General features: G+C 50.4%; 1 protein-coding gene across 3 annotated transcripts; it reads right to left on the bottom strand.

Moving 5' to 3' along the window:
* Positions 1–1,553: 1,553 nt before the first annotated feature.
* On the bottom strand, positions 1,554–16,614 carry NAB2 (NGFI-A binding protein 2). Of its 3 annotated transcripts, none has more exons than XM_082208519.1 (7): positions 16,408–16,614; positions 12,595–13,360; positions 11,523–11,656; positions 9,477–9,528; positions 7,261–7,387; positions 3,701–3,895; positions 1,554–2,537 (listed from the first exon to the last, which is right to left on the bottom strand). In XM_082208519.1, exons 1-7 carry the CDS (start codon positions 16,491–16,493, stop codon positions 2,437–2,439), a joined length of 1,461 nt encoding a protein of 486 aa, XP_082064645.1. In that variant the 5' UTR covers positions 16,494–16,614; the 3' UTR covers positions 1,554–2,436. The 3 variants fall into 3 exon arrangements, with proteins under 3 accessions (XP_082064645.1, XP_082064644.1, XP_082064643.1); XM_082208518.1 differs by having other exon boundaries at positions 3,701–3,901; positions 7,261–7,384; positions 16,408–16,570; XM_082208517.1 differs by having other exon boundaries at positions 3,701–3,901; positions 16,408–16,567.
* Between the last annotated feature and the right edge of the window lie 2,600 nt (positions 16,615–19,214).

Here is a 19,214-nt window from a genome sequence, read left to right as displayed (position 1 = left end):
AAAAAGACACCAAGGCTCTATGGGACAAGATGAGGAACCGGAAGCGAGAGCCTGTGGCTGCTAATGTTTGCCTCAACAGGATTTCATGGCCTTCCTTGGACAATCCATGTTTTGCACCTGTATGTCCAAACAAAACCTCACTACAGTACAATTAGCTTAAATTGTCAGCAAAATACAGAGCAGTCACTGTTCTTTTTTCTCCATCCTGACAAGCAGTGGTTATGCCAGGGATCCTCCAGGTGTGGTTGGATTACAACTCCCATCAGCCCCAGCTAGTATGAACAATGGCCAGGGGTGACAGGGATTACAGCTCAGCAACGTGTGGCGATCCAGAGGATCCATTTCCCTTGGCAACACCATATTCTCCTGCACTGCAGAAATGGACTGTGTTGCCTTTTCTTCAAGCCACCCCAGACTACAGACTCACTGAAATCCATGAACGTGTCTGTTAGGCCCATTCATTTCAGTAGGTCTACTTAAGCAGAATGCCACATGTGATAGATTCCCCACCCCAGAACCTTAGGGAGGTGTCCCCCTTCCCTCCTCCTTTCCTGTTGCAGCCCTTGCCCTCTGCTCCGTTCATATGGAGAAGGGAGATGGGGCTGCATTCAAGAAAGCCCAAAGGAGGGATTAGCTCTGGCTGATCTGACCCACAGCACAATCTTTCCTTATGGCAGCAGTACAGTTCATGCCCTCCTGGCCTCCTTAAAGGTCACTATAATCAGTCCTCTGCCCCGGAAGTGGTTGAGCAATACTAGAAATGTGTCCTATCTCCCATTCAGAGATTCCAAGCGGTACAGTGGTAAAGTACTACAGAACTTCCAGAACTAACTGAAAATTAAACCACTTGTCAAAGTGGGAACCTCAAATAAATAGGTGGCATTTTCAGTGTATGCACTTGGGGCCTTCTGCCTTTACCTGTTTCTCTATGGCTGCCTTTTGCTAGAATATTATAATTTATTCAATTTCTTACTCGGCCTTTGCCATAAGGTCCCAGGGCGGGTTATACCAATTTAAAAATGCAATTGTGCTCCAGTTTCTTGCCTACATGCAGCTGCTCCAAGATGGAAGATCCACACAGCAACCCAGGGGCATTCAAATCATCACGTTCCCCTTGAAGGTACCAGAGGCAACGCTGGTTCTGAGTCGTCCTGTGTGGTACAACACCACCTCTTGGTCCTGAGGCCACTGGCTTCTCTTCCTTGCAAGGAGCAAAAGCAGTAGATGAGCCCCAAGAGTATGAACTGGTTGCCTCAGGAAAGGAAAGCGGTGGCTGGGAGAAAGAAGCTGCTCCCAGTGAAGGAGTGAGCCTGATGCTCCTTCTGGATCCAAGAGAGAGAAGACTCGCTTGTATTTCCTCTCCCTTTAGGGGGCTACTGCAGATCACATAAAATTGGGGTGGGCGCGGTAAGCCTTTTTCAAAAGTCAATTCTAATTCCTGCAACTACACAATTTTAGTAAAATAAGAAATTAAAAAACAATTCTGCTGCTGGAACAGGATGGAACTGTAAATTTCACCAGCATGCCCCCAAAACTAATGGCAGTCACTAAACAGATCCATGTTGTTTAATTGGTCAAATTCTCAGACAGATTCCCTCAGGCAGGCATGGAAGCAAATACCTCTCAGGATTCCAAAACACGACTGAGCAGTGAATCAGTACCATTGGTGACTATAAACACCAGATTAAGGTCAAGACCAAGGGAGGTAATGATGCTGGAGCTATTTTGAGCATTGTATACGCAATCTACAATTGAAAGTGTGACAACCGATACACAATAATGTAAGGAATATCATGTCTGCCACTTGTCCATAAGCAAGGCAGAGTGTGTGTGTGTGTGTGTGTGTGTGTGAGAGAGAGAGAGAGAGAGAGAGAGAGAGAGAGAAGGGCTATGGAGAGAATGTGTTGTATGTACACGTATGGGATGCAAGTGTAAGTCAGTGCGTTATCATAAGAAATTTGGATGCAGAAAGATAATCAATGCTTGTGTCTGAGAAATCGAATCAGCTTTCTGTTCAGGGCATAAAGTGTATTGGTGTGGGGTTTTGTGTTTTTATGGCTATGTACCCCAGAGTTCCAGGCTTCATGGGGGGCGAAAGGCTGTGGGTGAGGCTGACCTTCCAGCAGCCTTTCACAGGGCAAAGCCAGCCACAGATTGGGTCTCCCTGAGCTCACGGCTATCGCCTGTAGTGAGGATGGCCCCCAACATCTTACATAGTTAATAGGGAGGGGGAGAGGCAGGCTCTCCATTTTGTGATGAGAACCAGGCGTAATAAAATGTGTTGTGCTAATATGGTAGCCTTGCTTTGTTGAGGAAACCAAGCACGCCTCCTTGTGGTGATGGGGAGAATTGCGCCCCTCTCCCCTGCCAGAGTCTGATGTTCAGAGCTGGTTGGCATGTTATTGCTTGGCGACTGAGCCTCAAGTCACCTGCTGCTCATTGCCGGCTGGTATCCGGTTCCACCTTGATGCTGTTTCTTCTAGCTTCGGCCTGTGCTGCTGGGGGCTGGCACCGCTCAGAAAGATTTTCCCCAAACTCTAAAATGAGAAATTGAAAGTCAGGCAGAAATATGCAATTTCCTGTCCTTGGCCTCTTTTTCTGTTGTTATTAACTTCAAGCAGCAAGGAGCTCCTGCCACAACTGTGGGCTTCCCTTCAGTTGCACATCCCCACAGCCACAATGTATTTTTTTGGGTGGTTCCAAAGGTTATACGCTTAACACCTGAGCTCTGAAGCACCATCCCCTCAGTTTCCCCTGCCATTCTCCAGTGACCACAAGGAAAGATCACCACATGGTGATCTTTGCTGTCAAAAATTATTTTGCCCCTGTAAGCTTACTCTTAGGGTGCTTCCAGACATTCCTTTTCTCAAGCATTCGTTGTGATTTGTTTGTGGGGAGGTTATACAACATCGCATCACCCAATCATTCTCCTACACTTGGCAGTGCATTTTCTTGTCGCATTCCTTATCGCAAAACATCCAACCTTTTGTGCAAAAGGTCCAAATCGGCTTTAGTTGCACAACCTGAATTTGCCAGTATGTGACTGAATCCCACCCTAAAACAGCGTAAGCCTGGAAGCCCCCTTAATTAATGAAACAAAAAGAATTTGGCAGGCACAAAATCTATGACACGCTGCTTTTATTCCTGCCATCTCCTTGCGACCTAGTAATAACCAATATAAGGTAGCACGGTGATCTTGAGCTTAATGTGGCTATTGAGATTTTGCTATGCCCAAAACTGTGTTTTGGAAGCCATCAAAGTTGGTCTTGCCAGACATTCATATATTTTGCATTTTCTTGATTTAATGATGTCTTTCCTGACTAAGCCCAGCTAGGCAGTGTTTGTGAAGGCTCCTTATCCTTTCTGACTAAGCATTAGGAAAAACTTTCTGGCTGCAAGAGCTGTTTGAAAATGGAACAGTCTCCCTCGGGAGGTGGTGGACTCTCCTTCCTTGGAGGTTTTTCAGCAGAGGCTGAATGGCCACCTGCCAGGGATGCTTTAGTTGAGATCCCTGCACTGCAGGGGGTGGACCAGATAACCCTCAGGGTCCCTTCCACCTCTACAGTTCTGGTTCTATATGCCCGTTGCTATCCTAGCTGTGGTGCCCACTTATTAGTTTAGCGAAGCTGATGGGCAAGGCTTCTCTTGCTATCCCAGGCCTGTGCTGCCCAATAAAGTCCTGGGAGAGGAAGCCTCTTACCTTGGCTTGGGGGCTTCCCTGGCAGGCAGGGGCTGAGCCGTCCAACCCGCTCATGCGACACCAGCCGGGCCAGACGCAGCCCTTCATCCATCAAAGTCTGCTGCAGGATATGACGACTCCATAGTCCATGGGGCGGGAGGCTCAGAAGTGTGTCAGGGGCAGCGTTGGGGGGTGGTGTAAGCCGAGGACAGGATCCTGTTGCTGCAGAAAAGGGGGCGGGGGAATCAGTGGGGAAGACGGTGCGAACTTGTGTGAAAATGGATTGAGTCAACAGAATGACCCAATCTACTCCAGAACTTAGAATCTCTTCCCAACTAAAGCTACGCTAGGAACTAGGAGTAACCTAGACAAAGAAAAGCCAAGTCCCCGTTGTCTATCCTGCTCGAACATGGTCAAGAAATGGAGCTTAGAATAGGTTCTTAAAGACTGGAATCACCGAGGGAGGCAGATTGAGTAGGGATTCTGTTCTTCCTTTCACACCCTTCTGAAGGACATGCATTCTGCAAGTGAGATACAGAGCAGAACACTGTTCTTCAACTGGTGGGAGCAGCCTGATCCAAGGTAGGTCGCAACAGGAACGCTAACCACCATGCAAACATACGGAATGGGTCCCCAAATGCATGTTTGGGTTAAAAGTGGGTCCTAAGTCTAAAAAGGTTGAAGATACCTAGAGTAGAAACAGGCAGCACTGTTTCCTGGATCAATTTATGTTTGGTGGGACCAGAAATACAAGGGGAACACACCTTCCAGCTTTTTTCAATCCTGTCAGAAAGAATTCCCTATATAGGGAAGCTTTTAATGTGTATTGTTTTACTATGTTTTTATATATGTTGGAAGCTGTCCAGAGCGGCTGGGGCAACCCAGTCAGATGGATGAGGTACAAATAATAAAGATTATAGTACTATTATTATGAAACTCTTGCATGCAATTCAACCAGGGCACATCAATTAAAATCACCAGGGGGAGGGGGGAGGGAGTGGACCCAGATGATTTGAACAATTTAAATCATGTTTTCCACTGGCACTTCATGTATTTCCTAAATTATGCATAGTAGTTAGTTGATCTAGTCACATAAAACCTATTAATCGACAACTAAACAGCATCTGCATTATCCAGGAGAAACAAGAAAAGGGCACTGTGGTAACATTTGGAAGGGCACAGGCCAACAACTATGGTCCAGAGAGCACATTATCCTCTACGCAGAAAACAAACCCATTCACGTAAGCTGGGGATGCAACCAGGCAGGTTCCCTATTATGGTGGGAGCTGCTGAGGAGAACAGGAGCAGCACCCCGAGACTTGTGCGAGGCAGGGGTCAGGAGCACATCACATGCCTTTAAGACCTCTGCGTTCATGAGAACTCGGCTGCTGTTCAGCTCCCTGCCAACATGAGGCCCAACGAACCTGATCCCGTCAATGACGTCAGTTTGGCACCTCAGAATGATGGCACCTGGGGGCACCTCCGTGCTGAGACTTGCAAAGCTTTGCTGTCTCTTATCAGAATTGCAGGAGGAGTTGCTGGAATGCCAAATCAGAAGTGGCGATTGAAAATTGCAAAACAGGAAGGGGGAACTTGTGGTATTGAAAGATGCTGTCGGACCCCATCTCCCATCAGACGCAGCCAGCTGGGTCTGGAGGTCTAATCCAGCACTATGTGGAGGACCAAAGGTTAGAAAGCCTTTGGTCTTAATGTGTCCGTCTTTATTTTCTCTGGCTGCGTCTCTGAACAGGTGAAGCTGCCCTGAGTCAGATCTGCAGAGCCCAGCACTCTCCATTCTAGCATTACCCATCCTCTGGCTCTCCAGATGTTTAGGGCTACAACTCCCATCAGCCTTAGACAACACGACAATGGTTCAGGGTGAAGGAATCGCAGTCAAAACCGCCAGGTGGGGGGCAAGTATGGGAAGGCTGATCTGCTCTGACAGGCAGTGACTTTCCAGGATCTCAGGCACAAGTCCTGCTACACAAGGTTATTCTAACTCAGCCTTCTCCAGATGCTGCTGGACTCTGACTCCCATCAGCCCCAGTCAGCATTGCCAGAGATGATGGCAGCTGTGAGACCAACAACATCTGGAGCAGCAGATTTGAGAAGGCTGTCCTGCAAGACAGCTGCCCCTGGGACCTTCTGCAGGGAGAGCAGGCGCTCTATCTCTGAGCTATGGGATCCCTTTCTAATCTCTTGGAATCTTCTGAGAGTTGCCAAACAAGTCTTGGCTGCTCTATGCAGAAAGATGGAATATAAAGTGAGTGAATTAAGTCTTAGGGGTGTACATGACATGGTTTGCATTTCAGAGAGAAAGTTGTCATAGTTCTGAGAAGGAAACACAGGAGGTTTCTTCAACAGAAATGAAAAGCTGGTTTTAAAGCCAACCTACTGCTGCATATCCCTCTAATAAACGCCCTGGGGCTGCTGGTTTTGTCAGGGTACTGAGAATTTTCTGCCCAAAATCCACAGCCCCTCTGGAAAACGGCAGTTAGGACACTGTGATAGCTTTTAGGAAACACAAATATGCCTAAAAGAGTAGGTTTTGATACTCAAGGGTTTAAAAAAAATATCAAAGCTCAAAATATCAGTATTGTTTGGCGAGGGAAAGGTCTGTGAAGAATCTGAGGTGGCAAAATGCAGAAAGCATTCAGGATGAAGTCAAAATCAGACAGAACTTAGTGCTGTTGTGCAAAGTCTGTGAACCACAGAATATGATTCCAAATTATGTACAAGTCAACACATGTTCCAAGTTTAGAAAGAGCAAACAAACAAAGGGCAAAAGAATCAGAGCTCCAACACAAAGGAAGGGTATTTGAGCCTGCCTGTAAGTCTAGGAGACTTCTTCTGGCCCCATGGCCAAAGGGCATGAGATCCAGGGGGCCTGTTTATTCAGCATTCATCCCAATTTGCTCAACCAAAGCTTACATGGAGGTTAGATTCTAGATCCAGTTTCTATTGAGCATTTGTTCTGATTTGTTTGTGGGGTTATTATATGGCAATGAACATTCGTCCTGCATTCTTCCTGATTTGCTGGCATGGTGTTTTATATGTCCTCCTGTTACGTCATTTGTTCATCCCACATTTTTCAATACATTTACCAGTCACTTTCCAAGCCTCAAAAAGTCATACTTTTTAAAAAAGTGGATTTGTTGCACTAGGAAAACAGACTATTTTTTCTGGATTTCAGCCATTTCTGGACTCTAATCCATCAGACCTCCTGCCCCTGAGCTGTTTCCCTGACAGCTGATCATTATGTGAACTACTATTTAGGAATTGGTGCCCGAATTTGCTTTTTTCCTCTTCCCTCTTTGCCCGTTTCTTTACTTGTTGTGGTTTTTAGATAGTAAGTCTGCAGGTAGGTACTACTTTGTTTGAATTAACTGCATGTAATCCACTCTTGGAGCCTTTTTGGCTAAAAAGCAAGGTACGGATGCTCTAAATAAAAATAATAAAAAACAAAACAGTGCAAACCTAAACTTACTTGCACCCGCCCCACAAAACAGTGACAGTCTTGAGGCACCCTAATTTACTTCTCCATGCATTTGTAACATTTAATTGGAGCTCAGTCCACTCACCCTGTGGGTGTCCATCTAAGCTTTCCCCTGACAAGCTGGCTGTGTCTTCCTCCACGCTGGACCGGTACTGAGGAAGGAAGGGTTCGCAGACCAAGGGAAGTTCAGGACGGCTGTGCTCAGCAACCTGCTGGAAGGACAAGGGAGGCAGGCATTAAAGCTGGGCGTATAGTCCTTTGGCAAAAGACTTTGCCTCCACCGTAAGCACATCCCCCACTAGGTTTGTCAGATTCAATGCTGGAGACCATTCACTTAAAAGTGATTTGAAATGCATGCAACTGTTCAATGTGCACTTTATTTTATCTGCAAATGTCAGCTATACCCCATGCTCAAGCAGAAATGGAACTGTGGTGTCTGGGGAACGGAATCAATGCTCAACCAAAAGTTGACACATTGGAATCGTCCCACATGAGACTAATGGCTTCACGGGAAGAGATGGATGCATGGAAAGGGTTAACCGCCCCCCGCCTCCCACACTGCAGCTGCTATTGAAAGATGAAAAATGCACATTAGACCCCTGTACATATTTAATGGCCCGTTTAGTTTGGCCCCTAATCTCCTGATGTTGCAAGAGATACGGCAGTCACAGCGTCTCCACTGTCTCCTGTGTGTCCCCCAGAGCCCTGAATCAGATTGGAGAAGGGGTGTTGGAAGGCAGGCCCAGGATGGGACAGGGCAGGAGAGGCCAACTGGGGAGGTTTAAAGGCGGGTGGATGCTCTCCAGCTTCGAACCTTGCTAGGGAAAAGTCAGTTAGAGCCAGGAAGCTTATTTCGGCAGAGGCTCCAGCTTTAATTGAATTGTCACTATGACCAGTACTTTTTGCATTTAATTATCCTCTAATCCCACTGCTTATGATTCCACCCCCACATGTATACCTGCAGCTGCAGCTTATGTTACAACTGAGGATAATAATTCAGAGATCTGATGAAATGAACTCTAAACTACTACTACTACTAATTTATTTACTTACTTACTTACTTACATGTCTCCCATCTGACTGGGTTGCCCCAACCACTCTGGGCAGCTCCCAAGAAAAAATTGTAAAAGTACAATACAACTTCACACACTAAAAACTTCCCTAAAGACGACTTCAGGTGTCTTTTTAAAATCACATAACTGTTTATCTGTTTGACATCTGCTGGGAGGGCGTTCCACAGGGAGGGTGCCACTACCGAGAAGGCCCTCTGCCTGGTTCCCTGTAACTTGGCTTCTTGCAGTGAGCAGAAGACCCTCAGAGGAGGACCTCAGTGTCCAGGCTGAGCAATGGGGGTGGAGACACTCCTTCAGGTATTCATGGCCGAGGCTGTTTAGGGCTTTAAAGGTTACCACCAACATTTTGAATTGTGCTCGGAAACATACTGGGAGTCAGTGAAGATCCTTTAGGGCTGGTTTTATATGGTCTCGGCGGCCACTCCCAGTTACCAGTCTAGCTGCCATATTCTGTATTAGTTATAGTTTCTGAGTCACCTTCAAAGGTAGCCCCACACAGAGCACATTGCAGTAGTCCATGCGGGAGATAACTAGAGCATGCACCACTGGCAAGACAGTCTGCGGGCAGGTAGGGTCTCAGCCTGCGTACCAGATGGAGCTGGTAGAGAGCTGCCCTGGACACAGAATTAACCTGTGCCTCTATGGACAGCTGGGAGTCCAAAATGACTCACATTTTTGTAGAGCAGGAAGGGGGCTGGGCTGAGCTGGCTGAGCGCCATTTTGGGCAGCGCCTCTCCGGAGCCAGCCAGCCCTTTCGGGCCGCTCGTCCCTCCACCGCTCACAAGGGCAGGCACAGGAGCCGCGGTTGGGAGAGCGCAGTGCCGATGGCAGCAGCATAGGTAAGCAGGGGGAGGGGAGGGGCTGGGGGAGAGAAGCTCCCTTTGACACGTGTGCGCCTGCACGTGAGGTCCAACCCACCACAAGGTCTGGGGGACGATGAACCGGCCTCCTCCAAAAAAAGTTTGCTGACCCCTGATCTAGCTGAGCACTGTCTCTGCTCTGACTGGCAAGAGACCTCCATGCTGGCGATTCAGCTGGGGATCTCCTGCATGCAAAGTGAGTGCTTTCCCCTGGTCCATCGTACCATATACTTGCCAGTTTCTATGTGTGTGAACACGTGAATCACCACCACCATTTATGTAGCAGTTTCTCTGGGGATCCACAGGGCTTCCCATTCATTATCTTTGCAATCTCATGCAGGCGCAACTGGGCTGGCTCTGCAGCTTACCTCCTGCTTGAAGCGCTTGGCTTGCCCAGAACCGCTCTCATCCGGATGCAGCCTGAGGACAAAAGACACAAGGGAGTCAGAACACTCTGCTAGGTAACGGGCCAGGATTTCGTCCCTGGCCTGGGCACTGAAGAAGTCAAAAAGGTATCAATAATGATTTAAACATACTGCCAGGTAGTGAGGTACTCAGCCATATAACGTTGCATGCCTTCCTACATTTAAACTGAGCCCCTCACCTTAACATGCCAGTTTAGCGCATACAGGATTCTGCAGCCTGGGACGCTGCAGGCATATTAATGTTGGAGGCACAGCAGCTGAGGGCCTGTTTAAGTGAGACGCTGGGCACCTACAATATCACACAGATAAACTCTTTTTGCCCATTAACTGCCACATTGATTCCACTGTAATGGGAAACCACGAGAATGTGTTGCGGTGGGTGTTGGATTTGTGCCCTCCCCTTTCCCTTTTGAACTAATCACAGTTCTCTGTTACATTGGGAATCTGTGATCTGTAGTTTGATGCTCTGGTTTGATAACTTGCCGCAATTAGAACAAACCACGGGTCCTCAAGTTTGGACATAACTGCGAACTGTGGTTAGTTCAAAAGTGAACGCTGAAGCTTTTGATCTCTTTGCACATGCACATAAGGAGGAGAGGGGTGTGGAGGGAGTGCTTGCAAACCAGAGGCTCATGCACGGCCCTGACCTTCAGTGCCAAACAATGGATTCCTCTTACATTTGAACCAGGCCATTCCATGAGTGAGAGCAGCAGCAAGGGCCATAAGCAGAAAGGGTGGCAGAATGTGCATGTACTGCACAGTCACAGCTGGGTCAGCTCCAGTTGCCAAAGAGTGCCAAGCCCATTTACTGGGTGCCCAAACTACTATTTGGAGCAGTGGGGGAGCAGCTCTTCATTTTTAAAGTTTCTGCCCTTCATCCAAACAGGTTCCGAGGCAGTATATAATACTAACAACAACAAAATACAACTGAAGCAAAGCATAATCTATCATAAAACAAACTAACAGCCAAAAAGCAGATAAAATACAAATATAGACCTTGTAAAATATCTGGGCAGTAGCAGCCAGTGTGGAGGCCACAGGTGGGGCTCTGTTGCTCTCCTGGCTCCCAATACTCAGTCACTACCACCTGCCAAGAGGGGGACGGGTTAAAGTTTTGGGAAGCTGGGAGAGCATTGGAGCCCCACCTGCGCCGCCCACTAGGCACTGCTCTATCTGGGCAAACAAGGAAGTCTTAATCTGGCACTGAAAATATTCTAATGTTGACATCACTAGTCAGGGTATTTCAAAACTGGGGTGTCACTGCAGAAAAGGCCCTGCCAGGGGGTGAGATAAACAGGCCAGGTGGACATCCCTTGGCAGAACTCACTTTGTCCCAGGACCCAGCAAAGCTCAGTCCAGGTCTCTGTGATGTTGGGGCACAAAAATATCAGGAAAAATAATAATTAGAAACATTCTTCTGTCACTGAGCAATGGCAAAGCATCCTCACCTATCAGGAATTAGGGGACAGGGCTTCTAGATCAGAAATCTGTGTCTCCAGATAAACAAGAGTTTTGGTTGTATTTACTTTTAACGCCTCCCTTCTTGCCAATCTGGAAGGACAGCTGGGGAGGGTTCAAATAGAAGAAAAGGCTCTCCACCCTACCAGGCAGAGACTCTTTAGGCTGCTTGCTGAACCATCTCCCCGCCTCACAGCAGAGGCGCCAGCTTGCGAGGGCAATGGGGGGGGGCAACGTCACTTCAGTGGCTGGCGGCTCCTGATCCGCCTCCTCTTGGCGCTGCCACCAGCAGAAGGCTGCTTCACAGCAGGAGGATGAGGAGGAAGAGCCAGCCACTGGAGCTGCGCTGTGCACTGCTCTGCGGTTCACCTCTGCCTTCTGGGATGGGGGGAGGAGAAGGGCTCAGTCCCCAGGAGCTGGCGCCCCTGACCCACAGTAGCATTACAGCCGGAGGCCGCAGCCTCACTTTCAGGTAACTCCCCCCCCCCCAAGGCTCTACCACTAGCAAGAACGAGAGGGTTTGGTTCTCACCTGGATCCCTTAAGTGAGGACAGGTAGCTGCTCTCCCGGGCCACCTGGCGTGACAGTGAGAAGAGTTCCACCCTTCGCAGCAGCAGGGAATTGTCCCGCAGGCAGAACTGGGCGGCAGCCTCGTTGATGGTGAGCTGGGAGGATGGAGAGGGCAGAGTGAGTCTCTGGGGAAGCGATGAGGATACTGAGTCCACAGGGCTCTTGCGGTACAGCAAGGGGAGGCAACGTTGGACGATGCTGGACTCCAGCTCCGATCGACCCTACCCAGCCTGGCCCATGAGCACAGAGGGTGGGACCTGGAGTACAAAAACACCTACAGAGCACCATGTTGTCTACCCCTGTGGTTCTTGGGGAACTCATGAGCAAAGAGCAGACAATCACTGGCATCTGGAGAGCAGCGCATGGCTTACCACTGGGCAACGTTGGTGAGGAGTGCCAGGCACACACCCCACACAATCGCTTGCCAGTTTGAGGTCTCTTTTAAAGGAAAGCTCCCCATTGTAACAATGCTGTGGGGAAGACTGGAGGGGCGCTTGAGGGGTGAAGGGGGCAGACAAAGAACAACAGCAAGTCTAACTCCCCTCTTCTGTAACAATCCAAAATCAATATTTTATTACCAGTTTCTTGGATAAAAAATGCCTGTGATATACAGATCACCAGGCAGAACTCTGTTCATGCAATACTCCCAGTGGGTGGAAAGGTGAAGGAAGCAATTTCAGACCCTGAAAACCTACCCTGAAAGCTGCAGGGGACTGGGAGAAATTCCTTCCCACAACCCTTCCACCACTGGCAGTGTCTGCCGGATCAAAGCTCCTTTCGTTCAGGGAAAAGGAAGCCTGGCTCTAAGCTAATTTAGCTCCCTTTAGAGTTGGAGCGCCCAAACCCCATCTTAAAAACAAAACAATACGAACTAGCAGACATGCACTCCCCTTGCCACAAAGTGTTATTCCCCAAGTGCACTGCATGGGGCTGCTCCACTGCAAACTCTGGATCTGAGCCAGCTCTGCTTGGGGCTGGAGGAGTCCCCTGATGGTGAGCAATCCTGCCTCCCCAGCCAGCCTCCTTGGCTCACCTCATGAAGCGTGAGCTGCTTGCCCTCGCATCGCCGGGTCTCGCCTCGTCCGTAGATGGCGCTGTGGCGCCGTATCTCTTCCTCTTTGCGAGGGTCCCCGCTGTCCATCCGGAAGATGTGCCCCACTGCTTTGGCCAGTTTCTTGTTCAGCTTCATGAGGGTCCTCAGCTCGGTCTCGCCGCCACGGGGGCAGCTGCGCAGCAGTCGGTCCACACCCTCCGACACCGCCTGTGCCAGCTCTGGATCCAGGTGCTCTGCGGATGAGGGGTGCTCGCTGGGCGAGGAGGCCCCCCCTTCCTCTTCCGATTCTGGATTGCCCCACTGAATTGCCGGCAAGGGGGACAGCTTCTCTCTTGGATCCGAGGGGCTCTTGGCGGGGGAGGTAGCGCTGGCTTTGCTGAGGGTCTCTCCGGGGCTGGTGTGCCCGTTGGTCAGGGACTTGCGGCCCCCAGACTCAGAGATCTTGAACAGAGGGATGCTGCTCACAGGTATGGAAGGCACTGGCTGGTTGAAGAGCCCTGGGTTGGTGGCCCACTCCCGCAAGGCCTTCTGCAGGCGCCGGACATGGAGCGGTTTGGTTGCCATGCCAACCAGGGCCATGATCTCCAGGAACTCCTCCTCGCCTGCCTCACACAGCTGCTGCACATCGTCGCCGCCCTGCTGGATGAAGGTCTCATAGTAGGAGAGGAGGTTGGCTCTCTGCAGAACACGATACAGCTGGAGTTCGCCCAGGGTACGAGGCAGGGACAGGGCCATAGCCAGAGGCCTGCAGCAGGGACAGAGTGCGCGGTGAGCCGGCAGAAAGGGTGGGCGAAACGGAGGGATGAAGTCTCACCCTCTTGTCTTGCCCCCATGGTTGATGGGGGAGAGAAGGCAGGCATGGGACTGGTGGACAAATGGAGAGCATGTGCTGGGGCTTATTACCCCACAACCAGGTTTGGAATGATAGAATCATAAAACTGTACAACTGGAAGGGGCCCAAAGGGTCATCTAGTCCAATCCCTTTGGATTGCAGAAATCTTTTGCCTAACATGGGGCTCAAACCTACGACCCTGAAATTAAGGGTCTTATGCTCTACCAACATGGATAATTTAACCTGTACTCACAATCCGTTTGGTTCAAGGCCTGATTCGCCCCTAAAAGGGGGTTGCTTGTTTTCTGCAAGTGAATGGTTATGTACTTGCGTCTATCTGCCCCTGCTAACACAGAGGCAGCTGCTGCTTTTCCCTTGATGAGACTGTCCCCATGTAAGCTATTAATTCACACTGAAGTCTCTCCATGTGGTTAACATACCACAGAAGACGACTGTGCAGAGGAAACAAGCACCACTTATCTGTGCGAACTGGTCCTAAGCAAGGAACTTGCACAGAGGAGGGAGACCGAGATGATCAAAGGCCTGGAAACCAAGCCTTATGAGGAACGGTTGAGGGAGATGGGTATGCTTAGCCCGGATAAGAGGAGACTGAGAGGAGATAGGAAAGCCATCTTCAAATATCTTAAGGGTTGTCACATGGAAGAGGGAGCAAGCTTGTTTTCTCTTTCTCTGGAGGGTAGGACCCAAACCAATGGATTCAAGTTTCAAGAAAGGAGATTCCGACTAAACATCAGGAAGAACTTTGTGATGCTAAGTGCTGTTAGCAGACTCCCTCAGGAGATGGTGGACTCTCCAACCTTGGAGGTTTTAAAGAAGAGGTTGCTGGGCATCTGTCAGGGATACTTTAGCTGAGATTCCTGCATCACAGAGGATTGGACTGGATGACCCTCGGGATCCCTTCAAACTCTACAATTCTGTGATTCTATAAAGGGGGTGGAAGAGACCCCCCCCCACTCCAGAGGTCTACCTCCCACCTCCTTGCCGCCCTGTAAAACATTGCGACTGTGATTCGGATCATCATTAGTGATTGTGAGCCCGAGGCCAGAGGGTGGCATTTTCTCTGGATGAATTCGCCTGGAATAAGTGAGTGTCATCTTGCGTACCCACATCCTACACAACAACCTCCAACCATAACACACAGCCATCTTCCCATCAAAGCAAGGAGCTCGCCCCCCACGTCACTTTTTCCTCTGTCATTGAACCTATTCAGTGAGATCTACACGAAATGCACGCTGGAACTGGGGAAGCGTGGCAGCTCACTGGTAGTGCAACTGTTGGGTGTGCAGAACGCCCCAGGTTCAAGTCCTGGCACCTCCAGGTGGGGCTGGGCATACCCCCTGCCCAAAACTCCAGAGAACCACGACTCGTCCATGTAGACAGTCCTAAGCTTGAGGGCCAGACAGGCTTGAGGGCACATGCCTCAGGGAGCAGGTCTGGTGAGCGGGGAGTTGCAGCTGAAACACTGGGTGGCAATGCTAGGTGTTCCCTGCGGCCTGCCCTATGCCTGTTGCCCTCAGGAGTTGTGAAGAATGCTGTCCCATTGCACAGTGTGGAACACGTGCGCCATCTATGTGGGACCATGGGAGCCAAGCCCCCCCCCTTTCACTTAAGGGGCCACCCTCCAAGTTCATGCATGCACAGCATGGTGGTGTCACGCGGCCCCCTCAGTCACAGGGACAAAGCCTGGTGTGGAAGGAAGACTCAGCTATGAGCCTGTTCAAAATTGGCATGGAATGGGAAATGGGCGGTGGAGGTGTTGTCTTGTCCTTCACCCCAGGCAGCAACATGCATCTACTTTACCCCTTTACCCACTTTGCACTCAGACCATGGCATGCAGGGAGAGTCCTCTGTCCCTGCCCTGAATTACTCAAAATGAAGGTACAAAACGCACCTATAGCTCTCCCCAGCCCCCACACCACTGATGCACTACCAATAGTTGAATGGGACCTAAAGCCAAGGACATTTCAAACAAACTCACATTACTTGGATCTTCTCTGCAAACCAGGAAGAGGCCACACACAAACACATGCTCTTTGTCTCCCCTAAAACACACCCACCGACACTCCGTGCCCCGTCTTGGTCAAAATGAAAGGCATTGGGGCACTTAGGATAGTTCTGTAAACTACCATTCTCTCTCCCCCCCATATGTGTTTATGTTTATGTGTGTCTTTTCCCCGGAGCAGTGCTACGGGGAAGTGCTGGAATGTGGAAATGTGAGTGATTGGGGGGGGGTTGTAAGGGAGCTGGGTAATGAAGCTTGCAGGCAGGGTGGGGGAAGGCACGGCTAGCTCCAAACTTCCTTGCCCTCCTCCCACATCATGCTTCCTGCCAATACTCTTCTGGAAGGAGGATTTCGGACTGGGAGTTTATGGGGACGTTCTGCTGTCTCCAGCTGACCAGGAAGGCTTCCAAGTCCTTTTTGAAGCGCCTAGGAGACACTTTCCCCAATCTCCCAAAGACATTGAGCTCCACGATTCGCCCTGCCTGCCGCTCCCCAGATACTCACAGTCCAAACCCTGGTTAGGTGCATTCAGGATGCTACAACCCAACCTAAAAATACCCCGGGGCATAATTTGCGATAAGAGATTTGGGGGCGGCGGTGCTGGGGAAGATCCTTTCTGATGGACCCGAAAGGGCAATACTGAGCCCGCGAACAGGGACAGGAAAATGACAGGCCGAAGCGTCTCTGAGCGTGTGCAGAATGCACGGAAGAAGCACCGGGCCGCGCATCTCCCACTTGGGAGCCCGAGCGGCTCGTGTCGGGAGGTGCGCCTTGGCGAAAGCCTGGAGTCCCGGCACCTCTCTTCTCCCCCCCCCGCGCCCCCCCCGGCCTCCTAAGCGGGCAATTCCCTGACCAGATGCGGGAGCGGAGTTTGGGGCAGAGGCGAGAACGGAGGGAGACGACCTTCCCCCCCCCCGCCCGCCCGCTCCCCGCTTACTTTTGGGCGCGCTCCGCCCTGGCCGCGACCTCGAGGGGCTGCTGGCTTCCTTCGCCGGCGTCCCGGGGGGCGGGGTGGTGGGGCATGGACCCCGGGCCTTCGAGCCTCGCTGGCGGCGGCGGCGGCGCCTTCCTCCTCTTCGGGGCGAGAGGCGAGTGCGCGCCGGGCGTCGGGTGGCGCCTGTCCGCCGGGGTGGCTCTCCGCGCTCGGCCCCTTCCCCCTTCTCCTTCCTCCTCCGCCTCCGCCTCCTCCTCGCCTCGGCGCGGAGCCTCTGGCGCGGAATCGCCTCCCACGCCGCCGGATTTACAATGGAGCCGCGGCGGCTCGGAGCTGCTGCTGCTGCTGGTGGTGGTGCGGCGCGTGGGAGGCGTCGGGGGCGGCAGGCGGCTCTTGCCTCGGACCAGAAAAGCGGCAGCGGCGAAGGAAAACGCCGCCTCCTCGCGCGCGCGCCCCTCCGCTCTGCCCACGCGCGGGCCGGGCAGGGGCCGAGCGCGCCGGGCTGCTGCTGCTGCTGCTTCGCCCCATGGCTGTCCCCGGCCTCCTCCGCGCGCCTCCCCAGGCCAGGGTTAGGATCCGGCGCCGCCGCGCTGGCTGGGGGCGGCGACGAGGCAGCTTCGCCCCGGCTCCCTTTTCTGGGCGTTGTGCGTTACGCCCCGCCGGGGAGAAATTGGGGTGCAGGACTTTGGAGTGCCTGGCAAAGAGAAAGGGGTTTCGCGGGTGGGGCTGCGCGCTCAATGTCCCGCACCCGCCCGCCCGCCCTTCGGGCCAGGCGTGCACAGCTTTGCGTTTGCGTGAGTGCTTGGGTTTCACGTGTGCGATGTTGTGTTTGGAAGTGCAAGTGACGCGCATGGTCCCGCATGTAAGTGAGGTGGGCGTGCTGCCCGCTATTGTGTGAACTGGACGTCCGTGGGTGAAGTGTGCCTGGGACCGTGTAAACCATGGGGAACAAGCTTCCAAGGTTAATTGAAGGGTGCCGATGGGGGGGGGGCGTTTAGAGGCGTATTATTAAATTATTAATTGTCAAAATCCTGCTGGATGATTTTACAAAAGTGGCCAGAGCCAGGATTTGGTAACTGAAATGGGGATAGCATTGAAATACATGCTCCTCTTGTTTAAAAATGCCTTCCCATGGTGGTGTCATTGTAGTTGAATACATGGGCAAGGGAGGGCATCTGCCCCCCCCATCAAGTAAAACAATAGAAATACTTAACTAACTGACCAATCACATCGCCTCTGCCCCCTAACAAAGTCCTGCCCCCCCCCACCCCCCACTATGCCCATAGTTGAATATATTCAAATTTCCACTCTACTGGAAACAAGTTTAATGGCTTATTCTTTCATTCCAAATTTTTTTTGATTGCCTTTTTAAAAGCAAAATTGAATGCCTTAATTTTTTTAATTTTTTTTTTAAATGACCTGATAGTGACCAAAGAATTACACTAGGAGAGTGGGGATGACTCCACTGAAAATTTGCAGTGCAGACTTTGATACCAAAATCTAATAACTAATATCTAGTTATTATTAGACATTGGATAGCTAGCCCATTAGGAATAGGCTTTTTGTCCATCTAGCACAGTGTTATCTAATCCGACTGGCAACAGCTCTTTAAGAGTCTTTGACTGAAGCCTTTCATTTTACCTGGAGATTCCATGGATTGACAGATGACTAGCGTCAGAGTCTTGTAAAGATGTACACTTCAAAATATCATATTTTGCCCTATAGAATAGCACATATGCATTCTCCACTTGCAAGGTGCAGAATTTCAGCAATCATTCTGGTGAGTTTTCTTTCTGAGCCATTCTGAAACTTGCTACTCAGCTTGTAGCAAATCCAATCCAATAGAAAAAGTACCTGAATCGTTTTTGATCTTGTACACTTGGACCTACTTAGGGCTTCATTACACAGGGCAAAGTGGGTTTCAAATACTAAATTAAAATTAAATGAGCAAAGCAAGCATCTTCACTACAGGTAAGGAGAGTTTAGTTTCTGATATTGCAGACTTGAAAACCCTAGGGGAAATGCTGGAGGTTTGTGGGCCAGGATGGAGGGGCTGTAGTAAAAGGGGCTATAATGTTGCAACACTTATGAGTAGTCAATGTATTGGGTTCAGTAAATGAGAGGAAATGTCCACAGAACATAGAGGGATGGGTTGTATATCCACATGCGTTTAGTGCATAAATGCCACTTTAATAGGCCCCCATTCCTGCAGACTGCATCTTTACACTGCAGATGTACTCACACCAAAAAGAGGAACACTGTACCTAAAGTGTAGCCATATGTGGGTGGGATTGGCCAGTTGCCAAATCCTGCCCTTTCATTTCAACATCTCAGCCTGTCCCACATGGCATGAAAAGAATGTGCATTTGTTTAAATATAGCTCAGTTGAATTGGGTGAGCATGTGCAGAGGTTCTGGGGAGAAATTGGCAATAGAGATGACCCCAAGAATCCAAAGGAGAGAAACAACTTGAAGACCCAAAAGTTGCATCTAAAGGATGATCAGAATAAAATACCCCACCAACAGTATTATAGGAACATAGGAAGCTGTCTTCTGCGTGATATGTTTGTTGGTCCATCTACCTCAGCAAGTTGACTAGCAGTGGCTCTCCAGGATTTTAGACAGGGGTCTCTCCCAGCCATACCTGGGGCTTGACTGAGGACCTCCTGCATGCAAGGCCAGTGCTGTGCCACCCCTCCCCTGTTCTGCCACCCCAGCTATAAGCTCCCTCGTGCGTTGGCCTCTCAGCTCTGACTCCCACCTCCCTCCAAAGCTAAATTTATCTTTTCCCCATGCAGCTGGGAATTGATT

This window comes from Podarcis vaucheri (genome assembly GCF_965113315.1).
Source record: "Podarcis vaucheri genome assembly, chromosome: 2".
NCBI lineage: Eukaryota > Metazoa > Chordata > Lepidosauria > Squamata > Lacertidae > Podarcis > Podarcis vaucheri.
The sequence above is the reverse complement of the archived record's forward strand: the minus strand, read 5'-3'. Positions and strand labels throughout refer to the sequence as shown.

Excerpts from the sequence above, each read along its gene's own strand:
- NAB2 (XM_082208517.1), bottom strand. The coding sequence starts at position 16,493 with ATGCCCCACCACCCCGCCCCCCGGGACGCCGGCGAAGGAAGCCAGCAG. Across the intron at positions 3,902-7,260 it reads CTTAGATGGACACCCACAGG|CAACAGGATCCTGTCCTCGG; the intron begins GTGAGTGGACTG and ends CCTTTTCTGCAG. Across the intron at positions 2,538-3,700 it reads AGGGAAGCCCCCAAGCCAAG|AGTTTGGGGAAAATCTTTCT; the intron begins GTAAGAGGCTTC and ends TTCTCATTTTAG.